Source organism: Pteropus alecto, unplaced genomic scaffold, assembly GCF_000325575.1.
Source record: "Pteropus alecto unplaced genomic scaffold, ASM32557v1 scaffold79, whole genome shotgun sequence".
Classification (NCBI taxonomy): Eukaryota; Metazoa; Chordata; class Mammalia; order Chiroptera; family Pteropodidae; genus Pteropus; species Pteropus alecto.
This window is the reverse complement of record NW_006494612.1, coordinates 10276664-10301055: the sequence shown is the minus strand read 5'-3', so window position 1 is coordinate 10301055 and position 24392 is coordinate 10276664. Positions and strand designations below refer to the sequence as shown.

The 24392-nt window shown below is 33.0% G+C and overlaps 2 protein-coding genes across 2 annotated transcripts; both read right to left on the bottom strand.

Annotated features, from left to right (window-relative positions):
- Positions 1–625: 625 nt before the first annotated feature.
- LOC102884136 (transmembrane protein 230-like) lies at positions 626–2984 on the bottom strand. Its single transcript, XM_006926192.2, has 3 exons — positions 2888–2984; positions 974–1059; positions 626–886 (listed from the first exon to the last, which is right to left on the bottom strand). Exons 1-3 carry the CDS (start codon positions 2982–2984, stop codon positions 626–628), a joined length of 444 nt encoding a protein of 147 aa, XP_006926254.2.
- A 3215-nt stretch (positions 2985–6199) lies between these two features.
- Positions 6200–17821, bottom strand: LOC102882033 (amine sulfotransferase-like). The gene is made up of 6 exons (XM_025042393.1): positions 17680–17821; positions 15596–15804; positions 12385–12511; positions 11445–11539; positions 7757–7943; positions 6200–6321 (listed from the first exon to the last, which is right to left on the bottom strand). Exons 1-6 carry the CDS (start codon positions 17819–17821, stop codon positions 6200–6202), a joined length of 882 nt encoding a protein of 293 aa, XP_024898161.1.
- Between the last annotated feature and the right edge of the window lie 6571 nt (positions 17822–24392).

The window sequence follows — 24392 nt, the reverse complement described above, 5'->3', positions numbered from 1 at the left end:
CTAAGGTAATTGGTCCAAGATTATACTGCTAAAAAGTTCTGACTTTAAGTTCATGGGCACTCCACACAACACAAATGTAGTGTTTTTTTATTTTTCCTAAATTGATATATGATTTTACCAAGATCATCCATAGAATACAAAGTTAGAGATAAGTGTAGGGGATAAGATACTCAGAAATTTTCCAAATAAATTAACTTAGTAATATGAAATTAGACATACTGCATTTTTCCATTTGCCACTAAATAAAATTATCAATGAGGACTATTTAAAAGAAAGGTTCCGCTAAATAGGCTGATGGAGGCAACATTTCGTTCTACAGAATACTTTTTTTACTTCCCCATACAATTAACATTGCTGGTCTTCTACTGTTCATATTCACATGGAAAATTTTGTCAGGAGTTTTGGCCAGGGCCAGGAAAATAAAAATAGAGTATTCCCTAACTTCCTGTTTGTTATAAACTCGATTAACATTTTGGGTAAGGATTTATGAAATCCGGCCATAGTTTTGCTAAGTATCTGCAAAGCTTTAGAATTCCTTAATCCTTAGGCGTAGATTTCCATAGCTTCTGCCAAAAGCCTACTTCGCTCAGCCCCATCTGGGACGCTTCTCCTGGGTGTGGGGAGGTTAGTCGCCACAGTCCGGAAGGTCTTGGTAGGAGTAGCCCTGGCAGCCTCGATGTGCTCTGTAGACGATGAGCAGGTGGTAAAACCCCGGCAAGAACACCAGGATGCCAACAATCAGAACCGCAACGCCCCTCTTGGCGCCTACTTTGCCGATGTAGCCCGCCAGCAGGAGGCAGCCGGTGGTAATGAGAAAGGCACCAGTCAAAAACTGCACGGTGGCGCAGGCAATGGCCTTATAAGGAATCTTGGAGCTTTTCTTAAACTTTAATAAGTCAGATCTCACCGCACCTGGACATCTTTTCGATTTAAAGCTAGATTCAGCAGGTAAAGTTTCCTTCTGACGGGTTACCTGTCCACCGTCAGTGCTGGAGAGCATTGAGTATTTCTCTTTGTTACTGGGATTCTCAGCAGCCACCTTGGTGCGAGTGGGGGATCAAAACCCACAGAATGAGTGAGGAGCTCGCCACCTGCCCCACGGTGGGCAGAGGTGTCAAGGCCCTCGCGCCCACCCAACGGCTCTCGGACCCTCGTGGCTGGTTGCCTCAGCATCTCTCACTCTCCGGCTTCTCCCTAATTAACTTTCTGGAAGACTGCCTTGTTTTTGATACAATCCCTCTTTTATCATGCAAAGTTGCAATTACTTAGTTTTATGGTATATTGGCTGCATTCGTTATTTTCTTAGGCCAGTTCTAGTAAATTCCCAGCTTTCTTTATCATCCCAAATTTTAAATTGAATAGATTAGATTTCAGTCAGTCAATTTCATAGAATTTCCATTTTTTCCTAAATTTTCATAATCATATCTCATTCTCGCCTCTCTCCTCTTCCATTATTCTGATATGCAGCACACATAGCCAGTCAAGAAGAGAGGAGAAGATATGAGTTTTGGAATCAAACCTGGGTGAAATCTTGGCTCTGCTCCTTGTTAACTGTGTAAACTGGGTCATATTGCATACCCAGGAGCCCAGTTCCTTCTATAAAATAGGCATCGTAACATGAACGCCATAAGATTACTGTGAGTACTTACAGAATTAATTATGCAAACTGCCTTGCTTATAGCAGGTGCCCTGCATGGTACTCAGATCCTGCTATGATCAAGGGCGAGGCATGTCCAAAAACTTCAAGGCATTTCACTCTCATTTTTGGCTCATTTTATAGATAACAGCTTTCCTGCAAAGTTGTATTACCTGAACATTGAATTGGCTACCTTGCAGGAGTGGTGTGCCCTTTGGGATACTAAGATTTAATCAGAAATAGTGTGGTCTCGGTCAGGCTATTGCAGAAAGAGTTTCTAATTCATGAGAGGTTGAATTGGAGACCTCTAAATTCTATCTCACCTCCTACCAGAGTAAAAGTATAGTATGGATATACTATAGGGTTTTTTAAAATTCTATTCACTGATTGAAGGACTTTTGAGACATATCTAGTTTGGGGTTGTTACAAACAAGTGCTATGAAAATTTATTTTCATGTTTGTGTGTGAATGTAAGTTTTCATTCTCTAGGATAAACACCCATCAGTGGGATTGTTGAATCATGTTAAGTATGTTTAACTTTATAAGAACTTGCCAAACTGCCTTTTAGAGTGGCTATACCATTTTGTATATTTACCGGCAATGCAGGAGAGATCCATTTGCTCCACATCTTTACTAGCACATGGTATTGTCAATATTTTTCAGTTTATTTTTAACTATGTACTTATATCTCATAGTAGCTTTAATTTCCATTTTTCTGATGGTTAATGGTGATACACATCTTTTGAACTATTTATTTGCCATTCCTCTATCCTCTTTGGTAATGTCTTTCAAGTCTTTTGCCCTTTCTCTAATTGGACTGTTTGTTTTCTTACTGTTCAATTTAGAGAATTAATTATACTCTGGATACAAATCCTTTATTAGTTATGTGATTTACCAATATTTTCTCCCAGTCTATGGCTTTCATCTCCTAACAAGGTCTTTTGCAGTACAAAGGTTTTTTTTTTTATTTTGATCACGTTTAATTTTTCATATCTTTCTTTTATGGATCATGCCTTTGTTGCCAAATCTAAGAACCCTTTGCATATACCTAGATCATGAATATTTTCTTTTATACTTTCTTCTAAACATATTAATAGATTTATTTTTTATATTTAGATCCACAACGCATTTTGAGGTAATTTTTATAAGGTATGAATTTAGGTCAGTTGTCATTATTTTAGTCTATGAGTATCCAATTATTACAACAGCATTTATTGAAAAATCTATCCTTCCATGGAATTGCTTTTGCACCTTTGTCAAAATTCAGCTGATATACTTGCAAAGCTCTGTATATGGAATCTCTATTTTCTTCGATTGGTCTATGTGTCTTTTCTTCTGCCAGTATCATGCTATCGTGATTAACTGTTGCTATATAGTCTTAAAATTGAGAATTAGCTTTTCTATAGCTACAGAGAATCTAACTTGGATTTTGGTAGGAATTTTATTTCTAACTTATAGATTAATTAGGGAAAATCAACATCTTTTCTATGGTAAATCTTACAGTCAATGAACATGGTATAATGCTCCATTAATTGAGTACATTTTTTATTCATCAGCATGCAGTACCTCTTTATTTTTTGTTAGATGTGTGCTTATATATTTCCATTTTTTGGAGTCATTTAAATAGTATTATTTTTTTAATTTTGTTACAATTTATTATTGCTAGCATATAGAAATATGATTGATTTTGTGTGTTGAGAACTTGTATTATGCAACTTTGCAAAACTCACTTATTAGTTCCAGTAGTATTTTGTTGCTGTTAATTCCTTGGAATTTTCTACATAGACTATTATATCATTTGCAAACTGATGATTTTGTTTCTTCCTTTCCAATTTATAGCTTTTATTTCCTTTTTCTTGCCTTATTGTCCTAGCTAGGCTGAATTGGAGTGGTGAGAATCAACTTATATCCCCAGTTGTTATTACAGTGATTGCTGACATGTATTTAGGTATATTCCTATGCATCAGAGCTAATCAACAGTATGCTACCTTATAGACTCCTTTGGTTTGGCTTCAGAACCGGTCTAATAGCTGTGGTGTAGAATAGCAATTATTTAATTGCATCGTAGAGTATTGTATTAGATCCCTAGGGCTGCTGTAACAAAATACCAATATACAGATGGCTTAAAAAAATTGTATTGTCTCACTGTCTGGAGGTTAGAGGTGCAAAATCAAGACATCAGCAGGGCCATACTTCCTCTGAAACCTATAGGAGAGAATCCTTCCTTACCTCTTTTAGGTTCTGGTATTCACCTGCAATCTTTGCTATTCTTCGGCTTGCATATGCATCACTGGAAACTCAGCCTCTGTTGTCACATGGCTGTCTTCACTCTGTATCTCTTTCCTCTTCTTAGTTTCATGGAATTAAGGGCCCCCACTCCTCCAGTATCCGAATATAACTAATTAAATCTACAATGATTCTATTTCCAAATAATATCACATTTTGAGATAATAGAGGTTAGGACTTCAATATATCTTTTGGTGGGGTATAATTCAAGCCATATAAGGTATAATTTTTTTTTTCACTATCTATCTCATCCTTTCAAGGATGGTACAGGGTTCAATGTGCTGTTTGTGCTCCATGACTGTTTTGCCTTGACATTGGTTGTCTGCTTGGGGAAGCTTAGTGACCTAAACTACACCATTCATTTTCTCTCCGTGGAATTTGAATTTGAATTCAACAACACCGGTCTATCTCTGCAGAGACAGAGGGAGAGAAGAATATATCCTTAACATAACAAACACAAAGATAGAGACCATGGAATTCCATGATTGGAGAGAGAGAAAGTGAAAAGATATCAGAATCCCCGACTGCTTCATACTTTTTGGTTTTAGATTCTCAGGAAGTTCAAGACAATTCCTTTCTCGTGTTCCATTAATCTTTTAATGAAGTACCCTATTTTGTATAAACTGGTTACAAATAGAATATTCTCATTTGCAACAAAGTGCTTCATCAAGATGCCAGGAGAAAAATTTCAAAAATGAGAGAACACCTCAGACCATGTTCTCAAAAAAGATGTAACTGGATGTTTTACCTGTGGAATAAAAATAAGTCAATTGCATGGATACAGGAAAATATGTTAGTTTAAAAAAGAAATATAGTGAAAGTGAAATTTAAATTACAGAAAATTGAGTTAATTAAATAAGAATTGTGAAGTTTCCTAGAAATGAAATTATAGGATCATGGACTGTGACAATTTTTAAACTTTTGATTCTGTTTTAAAATTGTTATAAAAAAGATTTGAACTAATTTTTAGTTCCCATGAAAATATATGAGAATGTTTATTTCATTCTACTCTATTACTGAGCATTGCCCAGTTTTTAAACTTTTGCTAATTATGAATTCATTTTGTCTTTTCTATAAACTACAAGTTTTTGTTTGACTGGTCTTATAGAAAATTTTCATATTTATGAATTATTTCATAAATTTTATTAAATTATTACAAAAATATGTAAAAAATCACAAATTATGCATGTACAGTCGGATAAATATTCACAAAGTGACCACATCCATGGAACCAGAACTAAGAACAAGAAATAGAATATACCAAGACCCCAAGAATTCTCTCATATGTCTGTTCAGTTACTACACCATCCCCAAAAGGTATCCACTCTCTTTCTATCTATAGATTAATTTTACCTGTTTTTAAATATTATTTAATGAATCATGAAATAAGTGTCTGGCTTTTTCCACTGAATATTGTTTCAAAGATTCATATATGATTTCCATATAGTTCTAATTTGTGCATCCTTACTGATATATAGTATTTGCTTATATGAAATGTCACGATAGTTATTTATTTTATTATACATGGACATTTGGTTGTTTTCATTTGTTGATTATTATGGATGGTGGTACCTTGAAATATTTATGATTATAAATTTAGTAAATCTTTCTTTTAAGTTTTTTCCACTACTTTTATGCTTCAAGTGTGAAAATTATAAACAAATTCACCTATATTTTTCTAGTCATTCAAAATGATTTTATACTAAATTTAACTATTAAATACATGTGGAATTAGTTTAGTGAGTAATATTTTTTCATCCGGATAGTTAAATGATTGAACCATTAGATGATTAATCTATCTTTGATCCTTTGACCTTTAGTGTAAATTTTGTGATCTGGTAAATTATTAAACAGACGCACATGCTTACATATGAGTTTTCTATTTATTTTGCTATTCCCATCAATTTCAAACCAAGAATTAAAGGTTAATTACAATAAAATAATTTTTAAGTTTTCATTGATACTAAATTTAATTATAGATAAAGAAAAAATACACAGTACAGAAAACTCAAGACATTTACAATTCACATCATATGCTTTCTCTTTTTTTCACTTTGTAATACAGGCTGTCAATACGGATTATCTCCTAAAGCATTTTAATTTTTGAAATTTCAAAGTGTATATCAAACTCATGGCAACTAATCTAAGCACATTTTACTCATTTTTTTATTTATGAAGTTTTATAATTGACATTTGCATAAGTAGCAAAAATTAATGTACACATTAAAATATGCTCTCTAATTAGTAGATTTATATAGAATTTTTTTTACACTGATTCTATTCTTCATTTATATCCCAGATGAACTTCAAGGGAATATTTTTCATCTTCCTTTGAAATATTCTGTCAAATCTTTCATTTTGCTCCACTGTGAAGTGATTTTTCCAATCTCCAATTGTACCTAGAGGAATAAGCACATGATCAGTGCCTGCGTAAGTAGCATAATCAGAGCAAGAATTTCCTCCAACCCCCTTTAATCTCTTCTTCAAGCCAAGCTAAATATCTATTAGTTCTCTGTGGGGTTTGATAGTTCACTTTTCCATATATAGAAATGAACTAAGAAACAAACTTAAAAACACTTCCAAAGTCCACTTTCCTTATCTATTATACTTCCACTTACCACTACCATTAAATTATAATCTTTATTTAGAAGGAAAAACAAAATTAAATATATGACTAGATTAGAATTTTTACATATATTTTACCAAATACTAGGTACTATACTTGGCAAACTATATCTATCATGTAACATAATTCTTAACACAACCCTACAATATCAGTATTTCTTCATTTTTAAAATTGAAAAATATGAAACCTAAAGATTTTCAAGTAATGAAGTCAAGATCACAGAGGATGCTCAGAGCTGCCATTGTTTCAGTTTTACTTGATGGAAATTAGAAACTATCAAACCAATTTTTAAATGAATAATAATTTGGCATCTTTAGCTTTCAAATGTTCTTGTTTAAGCATTATTAGTGGCATTTGGAACAGTTAGCAAGCTATTATAGACATGAGAATTTCTTTATGTTTGATCTAGATGAGAAATGAGAAGTGAAAGTTGATAATAAATGGGACAAAAGAAGAAACAATTTTTTTAAATAGCAATATCAAGAGCAATTTCAATAGGATCTTTACATAACTAAGAATAAATGTCCATCATCAAAATGCTAAGAAGAATAAATTAGTGAATAAAATAGGAATAAAATAAATACAAATTATGTTTTTTAAAAAAATGTACATTAAAAAGATCAAATTAAAAAAATTATTTGAGCTTGAGTGTCAGGAGGAAATTATATTCATTCTCAACAATTCCTAGCATATCGTAGAAGCACAATAAAAATGTATTGCAGGTTGTTGAATAATTGAATTCAAAGCACATCAGGTTAATAAAGTATTAATCTACTTTTTCCAATGAATAAAGATGACACATGAGGAAATAACTTTAACCCAAACTCCCTCCCCCACAACAAAAAACATATTGAGTTTACTTCTAGAATGATCTAGAAGAAATAAAGGAAAATGAGCTGTCCTGGTCACATATATCCATCACCTTCAGGTAAGAATTGTTAACACATTTTAGATTAGGGTCATGTGGACTAGAAGGAAGAAACCTAATATCGATTAATTAGGTTCAAGTGTCAGGCTCTGTACTAAAGAACTGTTCAGTTTTCTGGCATATTTTTTTCAGGGCCATTTTCAGTGAGGATCTTTGATTCTCTTTAGGGCCCAAATGACAGTACTTGGAGAGATATGTTAGAAGCACTCCTTCATTAGGGTAGGGAACCAAGAACTCAAGTAAAGTCTCAACACTGGCTTTTATAAACCCCTGGCATCACCTTTGCGCAGAAAAAATGAGTCATTTGTTCTTTTCCCAATTTCATGTTTTAGAATCTCCTCACAATTCGCTAGTGGATCAGACTTCATGTTCTGAAATGTAGCTCGTTTCACAATAGTTTCCAAATCCTCTTCATTCAGTTCTTTCTCAAGAAAACTGCTCATTTTAAGCACGGAACTTCGGAGATCCTGACAGAATTGTGGGTATGAGAAACTATTCAGCTTATACGGAATGTATGAGTTACAGCCCAACATCTTTATCACATTTTGGAAAACATAAAAGTGATTGGACTCAAAATCACTAATCATTAGTGAAATACAAATAAAAAGACACAATGAGATACTATTCATACCAATTAGGATGGCTATTAATAAAAAAATAATAATAACACGTGGCGATGAGGGTATGGAGAAACTGGAACACTTATGCATTACTAATGGGAATATAAAATAATATAGTGGTTCCTTAAAAAATTAAAAGTAGAATTACCAAAACTCCACCAAACACATCCCTTTCATAATTATAAACCTTGCCGTCTACCCCCAAATAAGCACCACTATCCTTATTTTTATAATAGCAACCTCTGGTTTTATTTATAGTTTTTATATGTAAATATGAATCTCCAAACATTACTGCAATTCCTCCTCCATGCCAACTACATACTGCAAGATACTTGAGACAATGAAGTAGTAAATGACTCTTCGTAGTCACTATGTCCCTAGGATATAACCTCTAAGTCAGTGGGAAATGTGCAAAATTCTGAGATAAGCTAAATAGGCTTTGGGTGTTTCTGATGCAATTACTGTGGGAGAACCAGGCATAAACAGTATTAAGTAAAATTACCAAGATATTTTCAAGGAAAGTAGTAGACAACAGAACACCTCAAAATCTACATCTACATTGATGGATAGCTAATTGCTTGAGGAAATTAGGATGTGTTTCTACAAAGGGCTTTAAAGCAGAAAATCCCAAGTTGACTAAAGCCTATTTTTCCTGACAAGTGAAGTTGAAAGAAGATTCTCTCCCTATCATATAGTTAAGAACATTTTTCTTAAGGGTTGGTGAAAATCCTAGATCAAAAATACACGAACAATGGGTTACTTAGTGGAAAGGAAGAAAAAAGTGATACCTGGTGATGGTATATTGGTGACAAAATAGAGAAATAGTCAAGAGATTTTGCATAGTTTACTCTGTGGTCTTTGACCTAGTCGTCAGTAAATTCTATTGTTTACTAATGCTGTTATGAGCACATTCTTATGGAGGAATTCAAATATGAAAATAGGGAAGAAATAAGATTTGCATTTTGAGATGATAACTCTGGTTGAGGAATGGAGAATAAATGAAGATGAGCTGAGGCCAGAGTCAGGTAGACCAATTGGGAAGGTTGCTGTGGAAAATAGGCAAAAGATAATTATGATCTGGACTAGGGAAGGAGCAATATACACTAAATTAAGATGTGTCTTCTACAAAGTTTACAGAAATTGTTAACATGACTTGTTGATTGGTTGATAAAATGAAGTACAAGGGTGAAAGAGATATTGCTTATGAAGCCTGGTTTCTAATTAAGGTCACTTGAATTACAGAGCATCTAAAGGGAGAGACTGAAGCTTTTGTTTGAAGGAGATAAATTGTTTTTGGACATGATTTGTTTGAAGTCCAAATATTAGATATAAAAGTAGGTATATAGAAAGATAGTTACAATATATATGTATCTTGACTGGTGATATATATTTGTGACTCACCAATTATTCCCCAAATTACTCCAATCTGGTTTACTATGCCTCATATTATACTTCATGTCACTAGATTAATGGATATTTAAACTCTCTTTTTTTTCCCTCGACTTCTCGGCAGCCTTAAATATCTTAAAAAGATCTTAAAGATCTTTCTCAACATACTCCCTTAGTTTTTATGTCACCACAAATTCCTCCTTTTCTTTCTACTTCTCTGATCCTTTTCTGTTTCCTTAGTGGGTTCATTTCTCTTTACCCAAACCTATATCTTAAGGTCTCTCAATAACAGATTCTAGTTTTTCCTTTTCTTCCACTCCACTTCCTCCTTCCATTTGTTCCTGCTTTCCTTCTTCCCTCTTGCTGTCTCCCTCCCCCTTTCCACTCTCAATTTTATCCAGGTTCATAGTTCCAGTTATATACTATACGGTGATGATGCTCAAGTTAATATCATTGATATTTTAGCCCAGAACACTTCTTTGAGCTTTACACCTGTATTTTCTACTTATTTCCAAATATCTTCATTAGGATATTTCTAAGTCACCTCAAACTCCATATGTCAAAACCAACCTCATGTCTTCTACCACTAGCCTTATCCTGCTTCAATGTTCCCTAAATACCTTCATGAATGACACCATTATCTACACAGATATATGAACGAGACATATAGGAGGCATGCTACACATTAGTCTTTGCCATTTTTTCCTATATGTAATTCCTTTCCTTTTTATCTCCTAAATGTGACTTAAAACTCTACATTCTCTCCAGTCTCAATACCATTCTAATCCAAAACACCAATGATTTTCAGTAGATTAGCAACCTGGTCTTTAACTAGTTCACCTATATTTACTACTATTGCTTTTCAACAGATTAATGGAAATGAAATTCTAAAAGTACTAATTCTATCACATTGCTATTCTTCTTATAACTCTTAAAGAGCTCCTTATTGCTTTTAAAATAGAAGAAATTGCTATTATGAACATAGTCTACAGACCTTGCACAATCTGGCTCCTACACACCTCTCCACCTTAATCTTTCATCACTGATACCTTGTTCTTTAACTTCTTCAGTTCGTTGAAGATGTCATGTACTTTACTGCCTTAGGGAATTTGCACATTCTCTTTTCTTGGCTTAGAATTCTCCTTTACCTCTCTTCCTTTTGTTTACTCATTTATTAGTTTGCAGTTCTCATGTTACTTTTTCCAGAAATAATTGTCTTTTAACTATACCAGATCCCCTTATATCATATACTGATATACCTGTGTTTTTCCTTAATAACTCTTACCACAGTTTTGAAGTATATATACCTACTTGGTGAATACTGGTCTTCCCTGTTGGATTATAAATTCTATAAATAGAGGGTTCAATCCTCGTTGTCTCATGATTTAGTGTCTGTCACATAGTAGGCATTTAATAATTTTGAATAAATGAATGGATGAATTATGTAACAGTAAATCAACATAGCAATCAAAGACCACAAAATAGTGAACTTCAAATGTGTTTTGTTTGGTTTACACGATGTATTAGAACAGCTTTGATTGGATGCCAAAATGTAAACATTATGTGATTTATATGAAAGTTACATTTCAAGGTTCTCTTTAAAAAACAGAAGGATTTGCATCATAAAACACACAACCACCTCTTACCAATTAACTTTTATCTTAGTGGCTTTTCACCCCAGTGTTTCGCATAAGTGACTTTTCTCTTTTTTTAAGCTCTAGATGTGTTAGTTTGCTACAGATGGTACAGGAAAAGAAATCACAAAAGATGACTGTGTACAGTGAGAAGAGAGCCCTGAGGAAGACTGGTATTAAGGGATGGGCAGGAAATTAGAAATCCCTAAAGAAGGCTGAGAAGTAGTTAGGTACGAAGAAAACTAGATAAATGTGGTTCATTAAGACCAAGATAAAAAGAAGTATCAAAGAAATAATTTTTTAAAAAGTAACCTTCTCCTCTTACCTTTTTCATCTCCTCAAACATCATGAACAGAATGTTGAAGTCATGTCTGTGTTCATACCAGCCTCTGATGTGATCAAACCAAAGGCTTCCTACCACTGTGGGAAAATGAGTAAGTGATAAGGTAAAGATGTTGCACTTACTGAACAGCAAACTGTAATCTCTCTTTTCTGTTCTGGAATCCTCAGGAAAAAATAAAGCTCCTACCACTGGACATCTATGTTACCATTTAAAAATGGTGTTTTGGGGAACAATTACATGATTTTAATGGAAACCTGCCTTTCTTATGTATGTAGGAAAGCAGCAATGCAGAAATAAGAAGCCCAAAGAACTAATTTTGAAGATTTCTTCAAGGTAAGCCCCTTACTTTTCCTACTTCTTCTACCTGGAAACATGTCATATTTCTCCTTTTATTGTCTGTTTTAAGATCTTGGGATAGCAACTTCAGCTATCTACCATGAGATGAACCTGAATATAATCTTCTAAATGAATAAGAGCCCGATTCCACATTCCACAAACCTCTTCTATCAATCTATCCTCCTCTATGTTGAAATGAAAATTCCACCATTGCCATATAAGGCCTACCATAGGTCCATGACAGAGCAGAAAAACTACAACCACTTTGAACATTAGCTATCCTGGAACACATGGATCTAACTAGTTTAAATTGATAAATATTGTGGTTCTCTTATAATATAGTCAAAATATTTTTTAAATAATATACTTCTGCAACCATGACACTCTCCAAAGTGGTCCTGGTGAGAATACAAAAGCAATTGGGTGGCAAATTAAATTGACGGAATAGTAACCATTTACGTGTATTTCAGCTTCTATCATTACCCTTCTCAATTTCTCTAAAATATATTCCCTAAGTTTGAAAATTTGGCTAAATGGCAACATTGCCTCATAAATACATTGCTTGTATAAATAAATTCATAGTTACCTTTTCCATTTAGAAACCTTTCCATGAAATGTTCAATGCTATCTGCAGGTTTCAAGATAACCACCAAATTTGAAAAATGAAAGAATGAGACCAAAACATCCTTGGGGTTTCTGTAGATGTAAATAATCTGCAGGGGGAATAAGAAAAAATTTTTAAAAATTCATGGTTATCCTTACAGTTTTTTTTAATACCTACGTGTTTCATTATAGGAATGTATAATTATTTTATCCAGTCTACTAATCATGGAAATTTAGTTATGCCCTATTTTTTGCTATTATAAAGACTGTTGAAATAAATTACTTTACTCACATGACATTTTACATGTGCAAATATATAAGACTAATTTCTAATAGTGAAACTATTTGTTTGTAAGGTTGATTAACACCGCAAACTACCTTGCATAGAAGCTGTTTCAATTTACCCTCTGTGAGCATTAAGTGATATTTGATATGCAGCCAAGGTAGTATTTGAGATCAGTGAAAAAAGAAAATACTAGCAGATGCTATTGAAAGAAATAATTATCCATTAAAAAGAATAAAATTCCACCTCATACCTTACTCCGTACACAAAAATCATTTACAAAAGGATTGAGGAATTAAAAATGAAAGCAAAATGTTCATATCTTAAAAAATAAAGAATGTATTTCTGGTCTTGGAAAATAAAAAGATTTGCTAAACAGAAAAAATTATTTAAAATAAAAATTGATCGATTCAACTACATTAAAAATTTCAGAATGTTGTTGATTAAAATATACCATAAAGTTACAAAAAACAACAAAATCTGAGAGAAACAACACATATAACCAATAATTAATTAGTATTCAGAAAATATATAAAACAAATCAATAAGAAAAGACAAACAATGAAATTAAAAAATGGGCAAAATTATAATCATTTCACAGAATAAAAAATAATTATGGCCAATAAACATCAAAAAACATCATTATTGATGAGGGAAATGCAAACTCAGATCAGCTTGTGATACCATTTTATAATTAACAGATATTAATAATTAAAAAGTCTGATAGGAAAATTTCTAGAAAAAAATTACTCATATATTACTGGTTTCAGCATAAACAGGTAAAACTACTTTGTTTTAAAAAAAATAGCATCATTTAATAAAGTTGAATATTTTTTAACTTTGTGGATTTGCAATTTTATTCTTGAACATATACTCTAGGGAAGCCCATGCAGATGTGTACCAGTAGACATGCTCAAGAATGTTCATAGCAGCATGTATTGTAATAAGAAAATATTGGCCCAACCTAATTATTCAATGAGGAGAAAGCATAGAACAGATAGAATAACTCACACAACTTGAAAAATGATATGCAGTTGAAAATCATGTTAAAAATCTAGAACAAACAAAGGCATATGGAATAAAAAATAAGTGACATATAAACATACAAAGTTAAGTAAAATTTAAGGCCAAATGATTTAACAGGACAACAAGTAACTTGCTTGAAATGACCCACAGGACAGAAATCTTTGTATATTGAATAACACGTTAGGAAATCTTAAATGATAGAATTTCTGCTAAGTCTATGAAGATCTGATTTAGCAACAACCATACTGAGAGATTTATACTCATTTACTTTTATACATAAGGATAAAAGGATTAACAAAATAAATGTAACAATTATTTAACAAAATTTATTTTATATATGTGTGTGTTACTGTTCCATACAGAGACTATACATTGTTTTCTCATATAGTCATGGAACATGTTAAAAAAATAGATCATGTAATTGGCCATAAAATTTCTTGATGAATTTCAAAAATTAAAACTCTTATGGTACCATTACCTGATGCTAGTACATACTAATAATCAACAATGAAAAAGTTAAAACAGAAAATTGTATAAACACTTGGAAAAAAATCTTCAAAATAACTTGAACCAATTAGACAATCTAACTGAAATGATAGATTATTTAGATACTAAAAAAATTATATCCATAGCTATACTAAAAAGGTATCCACCATTTTTAAATGTCAATATTTTAAAAATAAATACTGAAAATGCTGATTTAATTAAAGAAAACAGAAAAATAAATGCAAACAAAATGTGAGAAAATAAAGTGAAAGCAGAAACCAATAAAGTAGAAAACATTAAATTATATTTAAAAAAAGAAGTTGGCTCTTTAGAGAAAAAAAACAATGTAATAGAAAACTGCTGATATCCTGAAAAATGTGAAAATTAAAGAATATAACATTTTTCCTCATTACAAATGAGGAAATCCCTGGGGCAAATATTATTCAATGGTCATATTTCAAATCACATGCAGTATCAGATATGGGTTATAATTAAATATAAAAAATAAAAACATAAAGTTAATTAGAAAAACCCTGGAAAGTATTTGAATAATCTTTGTGGTGGGGAAGTCTTTTCTTAGCAAGACACAAAATACCATAATGTATGAAGAAAAGATTGATAGATTGGTTATAAAAGTTAATAGCATTCAATAATCTTTAAAGGTAAACTATTAAATGGAAAAATATTTGTGCCATATAAATGCTTCTACAAAACAATAAATAAAAGACATGGGAAAGAATATAAAGGATATTTCAAAGGCTAGACATTTATGAACGGATGCTCAAACTTATTAAAACCAAAACCAAAAGGGCTGCCAATAACTCAAGAATGAGATTTTTTTAACCTAGTACATTAGCTAAGAGTGATAATTCCAGTTACTGGTAAGTGTGTGCGCAAAAAAAAATTCTTATATGATATTAGAAAAAGTGTAAGTTGGTGCATTATAGGAGGCAAGTAGCTAATATTCACCAACCTTTAAAATAATTGAACACTTTAACTTAAAAACTTCACTTTTGGGGAAACATTTCACCAGATCAAAAAAGTGCAAAGATTTATAAGAATGTTTATTGTAATGTGATATATACATTTGCTGCAACCTACCTGTCCATCAATATACATTCAATATTAACATATATATATATTCAATATTGTAGAGTCATACATTAAAATTCTACTATACCATTAAAAAGAATAGAATTTCACGTGCTGTCATAGAAGAATTTTTGCTGTATGTTATATAATTACACTCCAAATAATGAGTGTGGTAACTCAACTTATGTATATACTCATAATTATATACTTAAAATGATATCATAAAGATTATACTAATAACATTTGAAAGAATGTGGATAAGTGGGGCTGAAAAAAAATATTTGAAGAAAGTAGTTCTATGACATACTTTAGCTTTTTTGTTCTTGAGAGCTTTTGGTACTAAATAATATGGGAGGTGAGAAACGAAGATGCGAGGGGATGGTCTCTTGAGAAAGTCCACTTTGCGTATATTCATTTCAAAGAAGGGTATTCTATCAAGTGTGTCCACAGTTTCAGTTCCGTTACGATATCCCTCAAAGTAAATCAAGCTTAATATCTGCTGAGTCCAGATGGTGCCTGTAAAAATAAATAATCCCATTTTCAACCCTGAATTAATTTTTTATAAAAAATGTCAATAATAATGTCATCTGTCTCAAAATTATTGGAAGCTTTTTCTTTCTTTTAACCATTCTAAGTGTGCCAAGGAAATTTGTCCAACTTTTTTTGTTCATTTGTACTTTACATTAAAATTAGTAAAGATAAAATCAAGTGCTCTTAGTTCCCTTTTTACTGGGAAAGAGCTGTGGTTGTTCTGATTCCACAATAGTAGCAGTTCAGATTAATCCTTCAGCTCTTTCTGTTCCCTGTACTTCATATAAGGTCCATTTGTACAATTTTCTGTGGCTACCTTTGTTTCACCTTCCTTAATATCCTTTCTTAAAGCTTTATCTTTTAGCAGTAGAGACAAATTAAGAGGTCAAAGCTCCTTTCACCTTTTTTTTTTTTTTTTAATGGTATAGCGTAAGTTTTTTCATACAATGTTGAATCAAAGAACCAATAGCAGGCATTCTGGTGTTGTTCTAGATTTTAAATGTGATATTTTAAATGTTTCACTATTGCATATGATGTCTGTGGTAGTTTTTGGTAGATATTGTTTATCAGATTAAAGAAGTTCACTTTTCTCCCTAATTAACAGTTTCCATTATTAATATGTGCTGAATTTTATCAAATGCTTATTCTGCATCTATCGAGATGATAATTCAGGCTTTCTCTTATACTCTAGTAATGTGGATAAACTACATTAATACATTTTTAGACCAATCTTGACTCTTGAAATAAATCCACCTTGGTCACAATATATTTAACATTTTTAGATTTGTTTTGTTTATATTTGGTTTAGGATTCTTGCATCTATGTTCACAAACATGCAATTAATGTTCTAAAAGGTTGTGAGATGCCAACAATCTTGTAATTGTAACCACTCAACTTATTATAGACATAACAGATTTGATAAAATTGATGGTGAATCCTGGGGAGAGTCACTAATCTCTCTTTCAAGATACGCAAGAACCCAGCAGCCTAGACTGAGGACTGCTGTGTGGTGTCCCAAAACCTTGGGCTGGATTAAGGGTAAAAGACAGACTTTTATGAGCTGCAGTGCTTAACCTAAAATTAAGCAAAACAATTGAGATGCCACCAGCATCAAAGAGAGAGAGAAAAAAAAAACAATATCAGATGTGCTGATGAATTTTGCAGAGTAGAAGAATCCAAGGAAAAGGCATTGCATTATTAATTTGGGCAAAGTAAACAAGACCATAAATTTCAAAGTAGATGGTAAAAGGAAGGGACTGGAATATTTTCATGAAAATCAGGAATTTTTTTTTTTTTATATTGACTTAGACTTTAGTGTATCCTTTAAGCAACATTAACTACTCTGTACAACATTGCTTCAAGAGCACCAATCATCCTATTTTCTAAAAAGCACAACATAAAAAATAAGATTTTTTTGGAATGTAAGATTGGAGGGCAATTTACTTTAGTGCAAAATTATTTCATTTATTATAGGGAAATACAAAGCAATTAGAGTAATTGAAAAGCATATTAGGAATTAGTTCTGACTGAGATATGTTGCTAACAAAAAATCCTACTGGGTTTTTAAATATATTTTCTTCTATTCTCAGAACAAACCAACAGGTCATTTGCCAATTATCTGTTCTTGGCTCACTATTTGATTTTTTCATATATGCCATCAAAAATGACAATACATGCATTTCAAATGGCCTTATGTAATAAAGATTTGAGATTTATTTAACTTTTTTTTTTGCTTACCTTAAATAGTGGTCCAAATGTAGCCTGGGTTATTGTTAATATCTAGAAAAGGGCATATTTGTAAACATGTATTACCAAACCAGAGAGAAGACTGATAACAGGTGGCACACTCTACAAACTTACCAGATTTTGGATATGTAATTATGAAGACATCATCATCTCTAATTTCAAAATCATCTAGATTTTCTAGAAAGTCAATCTCAACAGTAGAAGGTTCAAAATTATAGCCTTTAAAGTTCAATAAATATGTGTCTGAGTTGTCCATAATTAGTCACCTACGAGTAAAAACAGAAAACATTATTTTCAAGTTCTTAGTATTTTATAATAATGAGTAACGTTTACTTAGTGTCCATTTACCAAGCATCTTTTAAATGTCATATGTATATCAACTTATACCGTACTAAACAGATTACACATATAAACCATTTAATCTTCATAACAACCAAATGTTGCTAGAAGTATTATCACTATTTTAAAGATGAGGAAACTAAGATACTAAAAGGTTAAACAGCTTTTCCTAAAACCCCTTGAGAGAGGTATTATCATGACTCCAAAGATATACCTGAGGAAAATCCAGCACAGGAGGTTTAGCAAATGGTTGAAGGTTGCCCAGTTAGTGAACCTGTCATGATTTGATGCCAGACAATGTGATCACAGAGTCCATGCTTTCAATCACTTTAGCTAATACAGTTTCTTAGTATTTTATATTTTAATTTTTTACATTTTTTTATTGTTGTAGAAATAGGAAATTCTTCAGTGAATGTGCTTTTTGTTTCCGTTCTTTTTTTTCTGAAACAGAAATAATCTGCCGTCTCTGAAAGAAGCTTTTGAGGCTTTGAGATCTGTATGCTAATTCGAATGAATTGTGGAATATGCTCTGCATGAGTAATATCAATTGATTTTACTTTGGAGATGTTGCCTTTATATAGTTGCAAGATATTGTATGGTTATCATTATATTTTCCAAATTGAATTTTATCAGAAATCCTAAATAAATCTAAATAAGAAGGTCAAAATAAAAAGAGGAGGCAAATAATCTAAAGACGTATCTGTCAAAATTGGATCAGCCAAGCATTTCTTTACTAGCTTCACTTGAGAAATTTGTTAAAAGTTGCAAATATGGCTTTGTCTAAATTATATGTCAACAAACAAAATTTAATTCCTTTACAAACAATCTAACTGACCTGACCAATAGAAGAAAGTCAGAGGTTAGAATTTTGCTGAGTAAAAAATCACTTTCATTGGAATTACCTGGGTTTCTGGGTAAATGTTCATGTTCTAGGCCTTATAACAGGCTGATAAAATCAGAATTTCTGAGGAGTGTGACCTGGAAATCTGCATTTTAACAACCCCGCCAATCATATTAAAAATTGAGAACCAAAATAGTAATAAAGCACTATCTGAGAGAAGTGCTTTTGTGGGATGTTATTTGACTTCCAATTAAAAGATTCAGCTAAGGCCCTACTAACTTGCTGGAGGTTTCCTGACTCAAGCTGAAGTCCAGGCATCCTTAACTATTGAGAACTGAGGATAGAAGAAACTGGCTGATAAACCACAAAGAATGGTTTCAAGAGATAGATGGAGTGCTATTGTGACATTGGCATCATAAATTTTCCAGAAAATACTTGGATAACTCAGCCTTTGGAGTGTAGTAAGGAAGATTTTATACTGTAAAACATGGACAAATGGAAAAGTCTATAAGTAGGAACTACAGTTAAAGTGAAAGGTAAAGTGTTAGTCACTATCGCACCTCTTGACACCACATCCTATGCACATCCAAAAAAGCACCAATTCCAGAAATTCCTAATGCTGAGAAAAGAGGACAGAGTATCAGGCAGACCAAAAAAACATTCTGAAATCACTCCTTTTTTACCATTATGTTTAGGTTGTCTTGCAATGTCTTGGGATAAAGAGAATTATAAGAGCTGTTTTGTCACAGAAACAAGGGGAAAAGAGTGGAGTGTAAGATGCATTCATATAGGATCTTGGCATTGGCAAGTCATATGTTGTTTACATCTCTTAATGAATATAGGAGAAAGTGACTGTATAAACAGAAAGAATATCATTTGTTTCCCTCTTATTCTTGCACTGAAGTCCAATAGAAAAGGAGGAAAAGGAGAAAAATGAGGAGAAACAGATACATTACATGCTGAAGATGTTGTAGCCACCAGCACCCAAAAGACACACGGACCACCAGAAATCAGTGAATTATAGGAAACACACTCTTTATTCAGCCGGCTGGGTCTGCCAGGGGTACGCAGACCCCAAATGAAGCAGCCCCGACATGTAGAGGTACAGAGTTTTTAAGCCCTAAATCCCATTCCTCATTCTGTTTAACACAAAAGTCCATTTTTCTTCTATTTACTGTCAACCCACACGTCGGGTGTGCAAGTGGGGGTACAGAAGCAGAAAGCTTATTGTTAGAATGTTATGTTCCCATGGGTGATATGCTGCGTCCTCTTTCTACCCTACTGTGTAACAAGGTCCGGAGATGGGGACAGAAGCTTCAAGGAATGCGTCGTCAAGAACGAGGACGTGGCATGTGTTTAGGGATAATTGGTTTCTTAGGAACGATCCTATTAATAGGGGGGAATTTGGGAGCACAAATTCTAGTAAGTGTAAACGCTGTACAAGTGAATTTCCTCAAAACTGGCTCTGAGGAAAACATAGTAAATTCCCCGTGTATGGAATCAGCTCCAGTCACCCTGACGTGTCCAGAATGCGTAAACCCTTTATTTGAACAATTATTAAGAGAAATTCCTTTTGACGCGCCTCTTAAAGATGTTATGAATAAATTACAACAAGCTGAATTACTAGAACCAGCTTATACTCCTGTTCCCATGCAGTTAGTAGAAAAATTAGTAAAGGATAAGAAATTTACTCATAAACCTGTGCCTACTATGGAAGGGCCTCATTTTGTGGCCTACTGGATAAATGGAAAACTCGGGTATCCACCTAGCGGGGCTAATAGTATGAAAAGATTACCTGATCCTCCTTTGCCTTATACAGGAGCTTATAATGAAGATAGCATACATATGGTGAATTAAGATGGAATTCATGTGCCTTATAGTAGTTTAAGTTTTATAGAAAGGCTGGCTAGGTCAGGACCTCCTCGGTGCTTAAAAAACAAAGGAACAAAAACTTAGCTTATGAAAGCAGCTTTGTAAAACCGATTTTTATAAATATTTTCCTCAATACGGCACCAAGGAAGCTTTTGAACAGCTATGAGAAAGGTTCAGTTTGAACTTTAGATAATAGCATAAATAAAGTAGCAATTAAAAGATTTCTTCGGGCAGAAAGAAGAACAATGTCTGCCCACAAGCCAATATTTGCTATTATGAATACCTCTATCTATCGCCTTTACTTAAGTCAAACTGTATCTTATGTAATAGATATAAGAATTAAAAGTTTAGATTGTTCCATCAGGTAGTTCTGTTCTAATAACTGAGAAAAGAATGTACTAGTTAATCATGAATATTAATAATAATATACTCTATAAGATTTTCTGCTTCACTTAACCACAGAAATTTAACTCCCTGCTATCTTAACCACAAGGTATAATCAAATGCCAAAATAGAAAGTATAAAAGTTGTACTCAAATCACAATAAAACGGAACAGTGTCACACTGCCTCTGAGTTGTGTAGTCGACTGTCTCCCGCGCCGACGCCTTGCCCACCTTCGGGGCCCCCTGGATCCTGTCATGGCTGGACCATGGCAGTTATAGCCTATGTTCCCATGGGCGATAGCCAAGCAGTAATTTTCCAGCCAACACAAAGAGAGAGTGAGACTTAAAAGAGGCTCTAAGTCTACCCTTTTACTACTCACTGTTACAGAGCAACTGATGAAGCAAAATCCACTTCTGATATAATTTTATGGACAACAGGGAATGACGTGCTGCTGAAAAATAAATACTCCCTCCAGAGTTTGTCTTGGCCAATAGTAATATTCTAGGGAGTCAGCAGGTAGCTCAGTTTGGATAAATAAATTGAGCAAGAGTTTGTTATCCTTTAGGACATAAATATCTTATTACTCTAGAAAAAGGAAAGGCCTGATAATTGGTGGAGATACTAAAGAGAACAGCATGTACCCAGTAGTCATATTTACTTAAACTTTGAAACTATACGACAAACAACAAGATGTATTTGAAAGTTACAGCAACATGTTCTTTGGGCACAAAGGATGGTTAGTAAAATCTTTTAGACCTATATTAGAAGGCCTCTTTCTTTGGGTTTTTATTTGAAACATCCTAAGTAAAACTGGCTATGGCTATAGGAATTTCAAAGAGCCTTATAAACTTATAGAATATTTAAATTTATTTTCCACGATGTCCCGGTTGTTCTTCATTAGTGATGCTTTCCCACTCTTGTTTGCTTTTCTTCTTTTTAAGTAGACATCACAGAAGATTCAGCCCATCCCTTTTGTACTCTACAATAATTAAAATATGTCTCAGACCTGTCCTAACAACTCCCTGGGAACTTTATCTCATTTTTCGGTCACCTGTTACTTACATAAACAGCTCTTGAACGATCCTCAGGTTTCCAGTAAACACAATTTGATCCTAGGAAAGATTTTTAATCTTTTTAATGTACAAATCTTCACTGATAAGGATAATTTAGGCTTGCAAATATTTAACCTGTCTCTTGTTTCACATCATGTTTCTAAACGAGACAAAAATCTCTTTTGTGAGAGTGGCATAGCCTGAAAAGTAGAAATCAAACAGAGTAGGCTATATATTAAAATGAATAGCTCAGCCAATAATTTCTTATTTCATAACATAATTTTCACTGAACTAAAAGCTTTGGGGACATTTTGAGATGCCCTCAGGCATCTCTTTCCTTTTCTCCCTCTCTAAACCAGTCTGCAATAACACTAATGAAAGAGGCAGTACCGCATCTGTGACCCAAAAAATTCTTTTACTTTCCTCATTTGCGTACCAAACAATGATATGGTACATACTGCAATTAAAAATATTACTAACCTTTTTGTTTCCATGGAACTTTCCACTGCTTAGTGAAATCTCAGTTTTCTAAGATTTCAGAAGGTGTGCCCCTATTCTAATAATGGTCTGTTCAAAATATCAACTAAGGGTGAAATGGAAGAAAGAATTTGGAAAGCTCTGTGTAATTATGATACAACTCAATCCTTTTCCGCACTCTCCATAATCAATTCATCTTGTCTTTTTACATCTTTTAAGAGCTTGAAGAACTGAGGCAATTAGGCGCATATCACATTATACCACAACAAATTATACCATATTATATTTCCTAGCTCTGTATGGTGAAGGACCTAAAAGCACAAAGAAATCAGACAAACGAGCAAGCTTAAAACCAAGATCTTGGTTTCTAAATACTTTTCTCTAGGGGAATCAGGAGAAAAGGCAGATTTCAGATATGGGGCAAGGAAAGTACAAATGGGCCTGGAACATCTTATTATACCACAAAGTAAAGAAATACTCAGAGAATACTGAAGACATATTAAAAGGACACCAGAGCCTTGGGCTTATTGCATCTATCAATTCTGAGACAATTTGAATATTAAAATAAATAAGATAGAATGGATTATAATCCTTTGAATAAAATAATAAAACACGAGCCTACCAGGGTATGCAAACTTTTTTGTAAAGGGCCTGATAGTATATGCTTTAGCTTTGCTGGCCAAGTAGCAAGATCAAAAATATTATGTAGGTGCTTATATAACAAGAAATTTAAAAAAAAATTCCACTTCTTATAACAAAATTCAAATGATAATAATAACTTATAATAATTCTTTGTAATGCAGGTCTACTAAAGACAGAATAGACTTACGGCAGGGAAAATTTTACAGTCTTAGGCAAGTTCGTTTTCTCTGGACACATTTCTTTAGCTGATTTAATCAAACAATGTAATGAATGCAACATCTATTATTAGACACCTTATTTGTCTAATAAATGAATCACAGACAAAAAATTTATCGCAATTTCATTTTCATTTTTGTGAAGCAATTCTGTTATGATGAGATATTCTATTCTCGATTTTTTCATTTTTCTGGATATTTCTTTTCTGTGAGATGAGATTATTGTGATGACTACTTAATCTGGTTAATATCGATGTGTATTCTATTCTTTCAACACAGCTTTAGTGTCACCGTATAATAAACACGAGGCTTTACCAACTTCTGCAATAAAAGTAATCCACACTCCACTGTACCTTAAAAGCGTGTCATTCAAAGTATTCTCTTTTTTCCTGCTTTTCCATCATGGGCATGCACTAGTAATAAAAACATAAAATATCAGAGTATAACCATACACATGGAACACGAAAGGCTGCTGAGTTATAATGACATCATTGTGATTTGTAGTGGGACAAGCAGCAGTGCAAAGCAATGAATGTGTAGAGTGTCACATATGGTCTCTGCACAGTTTTTCAACTGGGCCATTGTAGTGCAAAAGTAGCCACAGGTATATGTATGAATGAGAATGTGTGTCAGTGAAACTTTACTCATTTACACTGAAATTTGAGTTTCATGAAATTTCCATGTGTCACAAAACATTATTTGTCTTTCAATTATTTCTCGATTATTAGAAATTAGCTCACAGGTCATACAAAAACAGAATGAGCTGGATTTAGCCCACAGCTGTAGTGTGAGATTCCTTGATCTATACTGATATGAATGAATATATGAATGAAAGAATGAATGAGAACGGAAATACCTTCTTTGGGCTAGAATATCACATAATAAATATAGAAAAGATGGAAAAAGCCACCTATTTATGTTAAAATTATTAAGTAGAAATTTGAATGGGGAACAGGGTATTTGCATGTTCTCAAAGTATATCTCCACAAATTATTGTTAGTAAA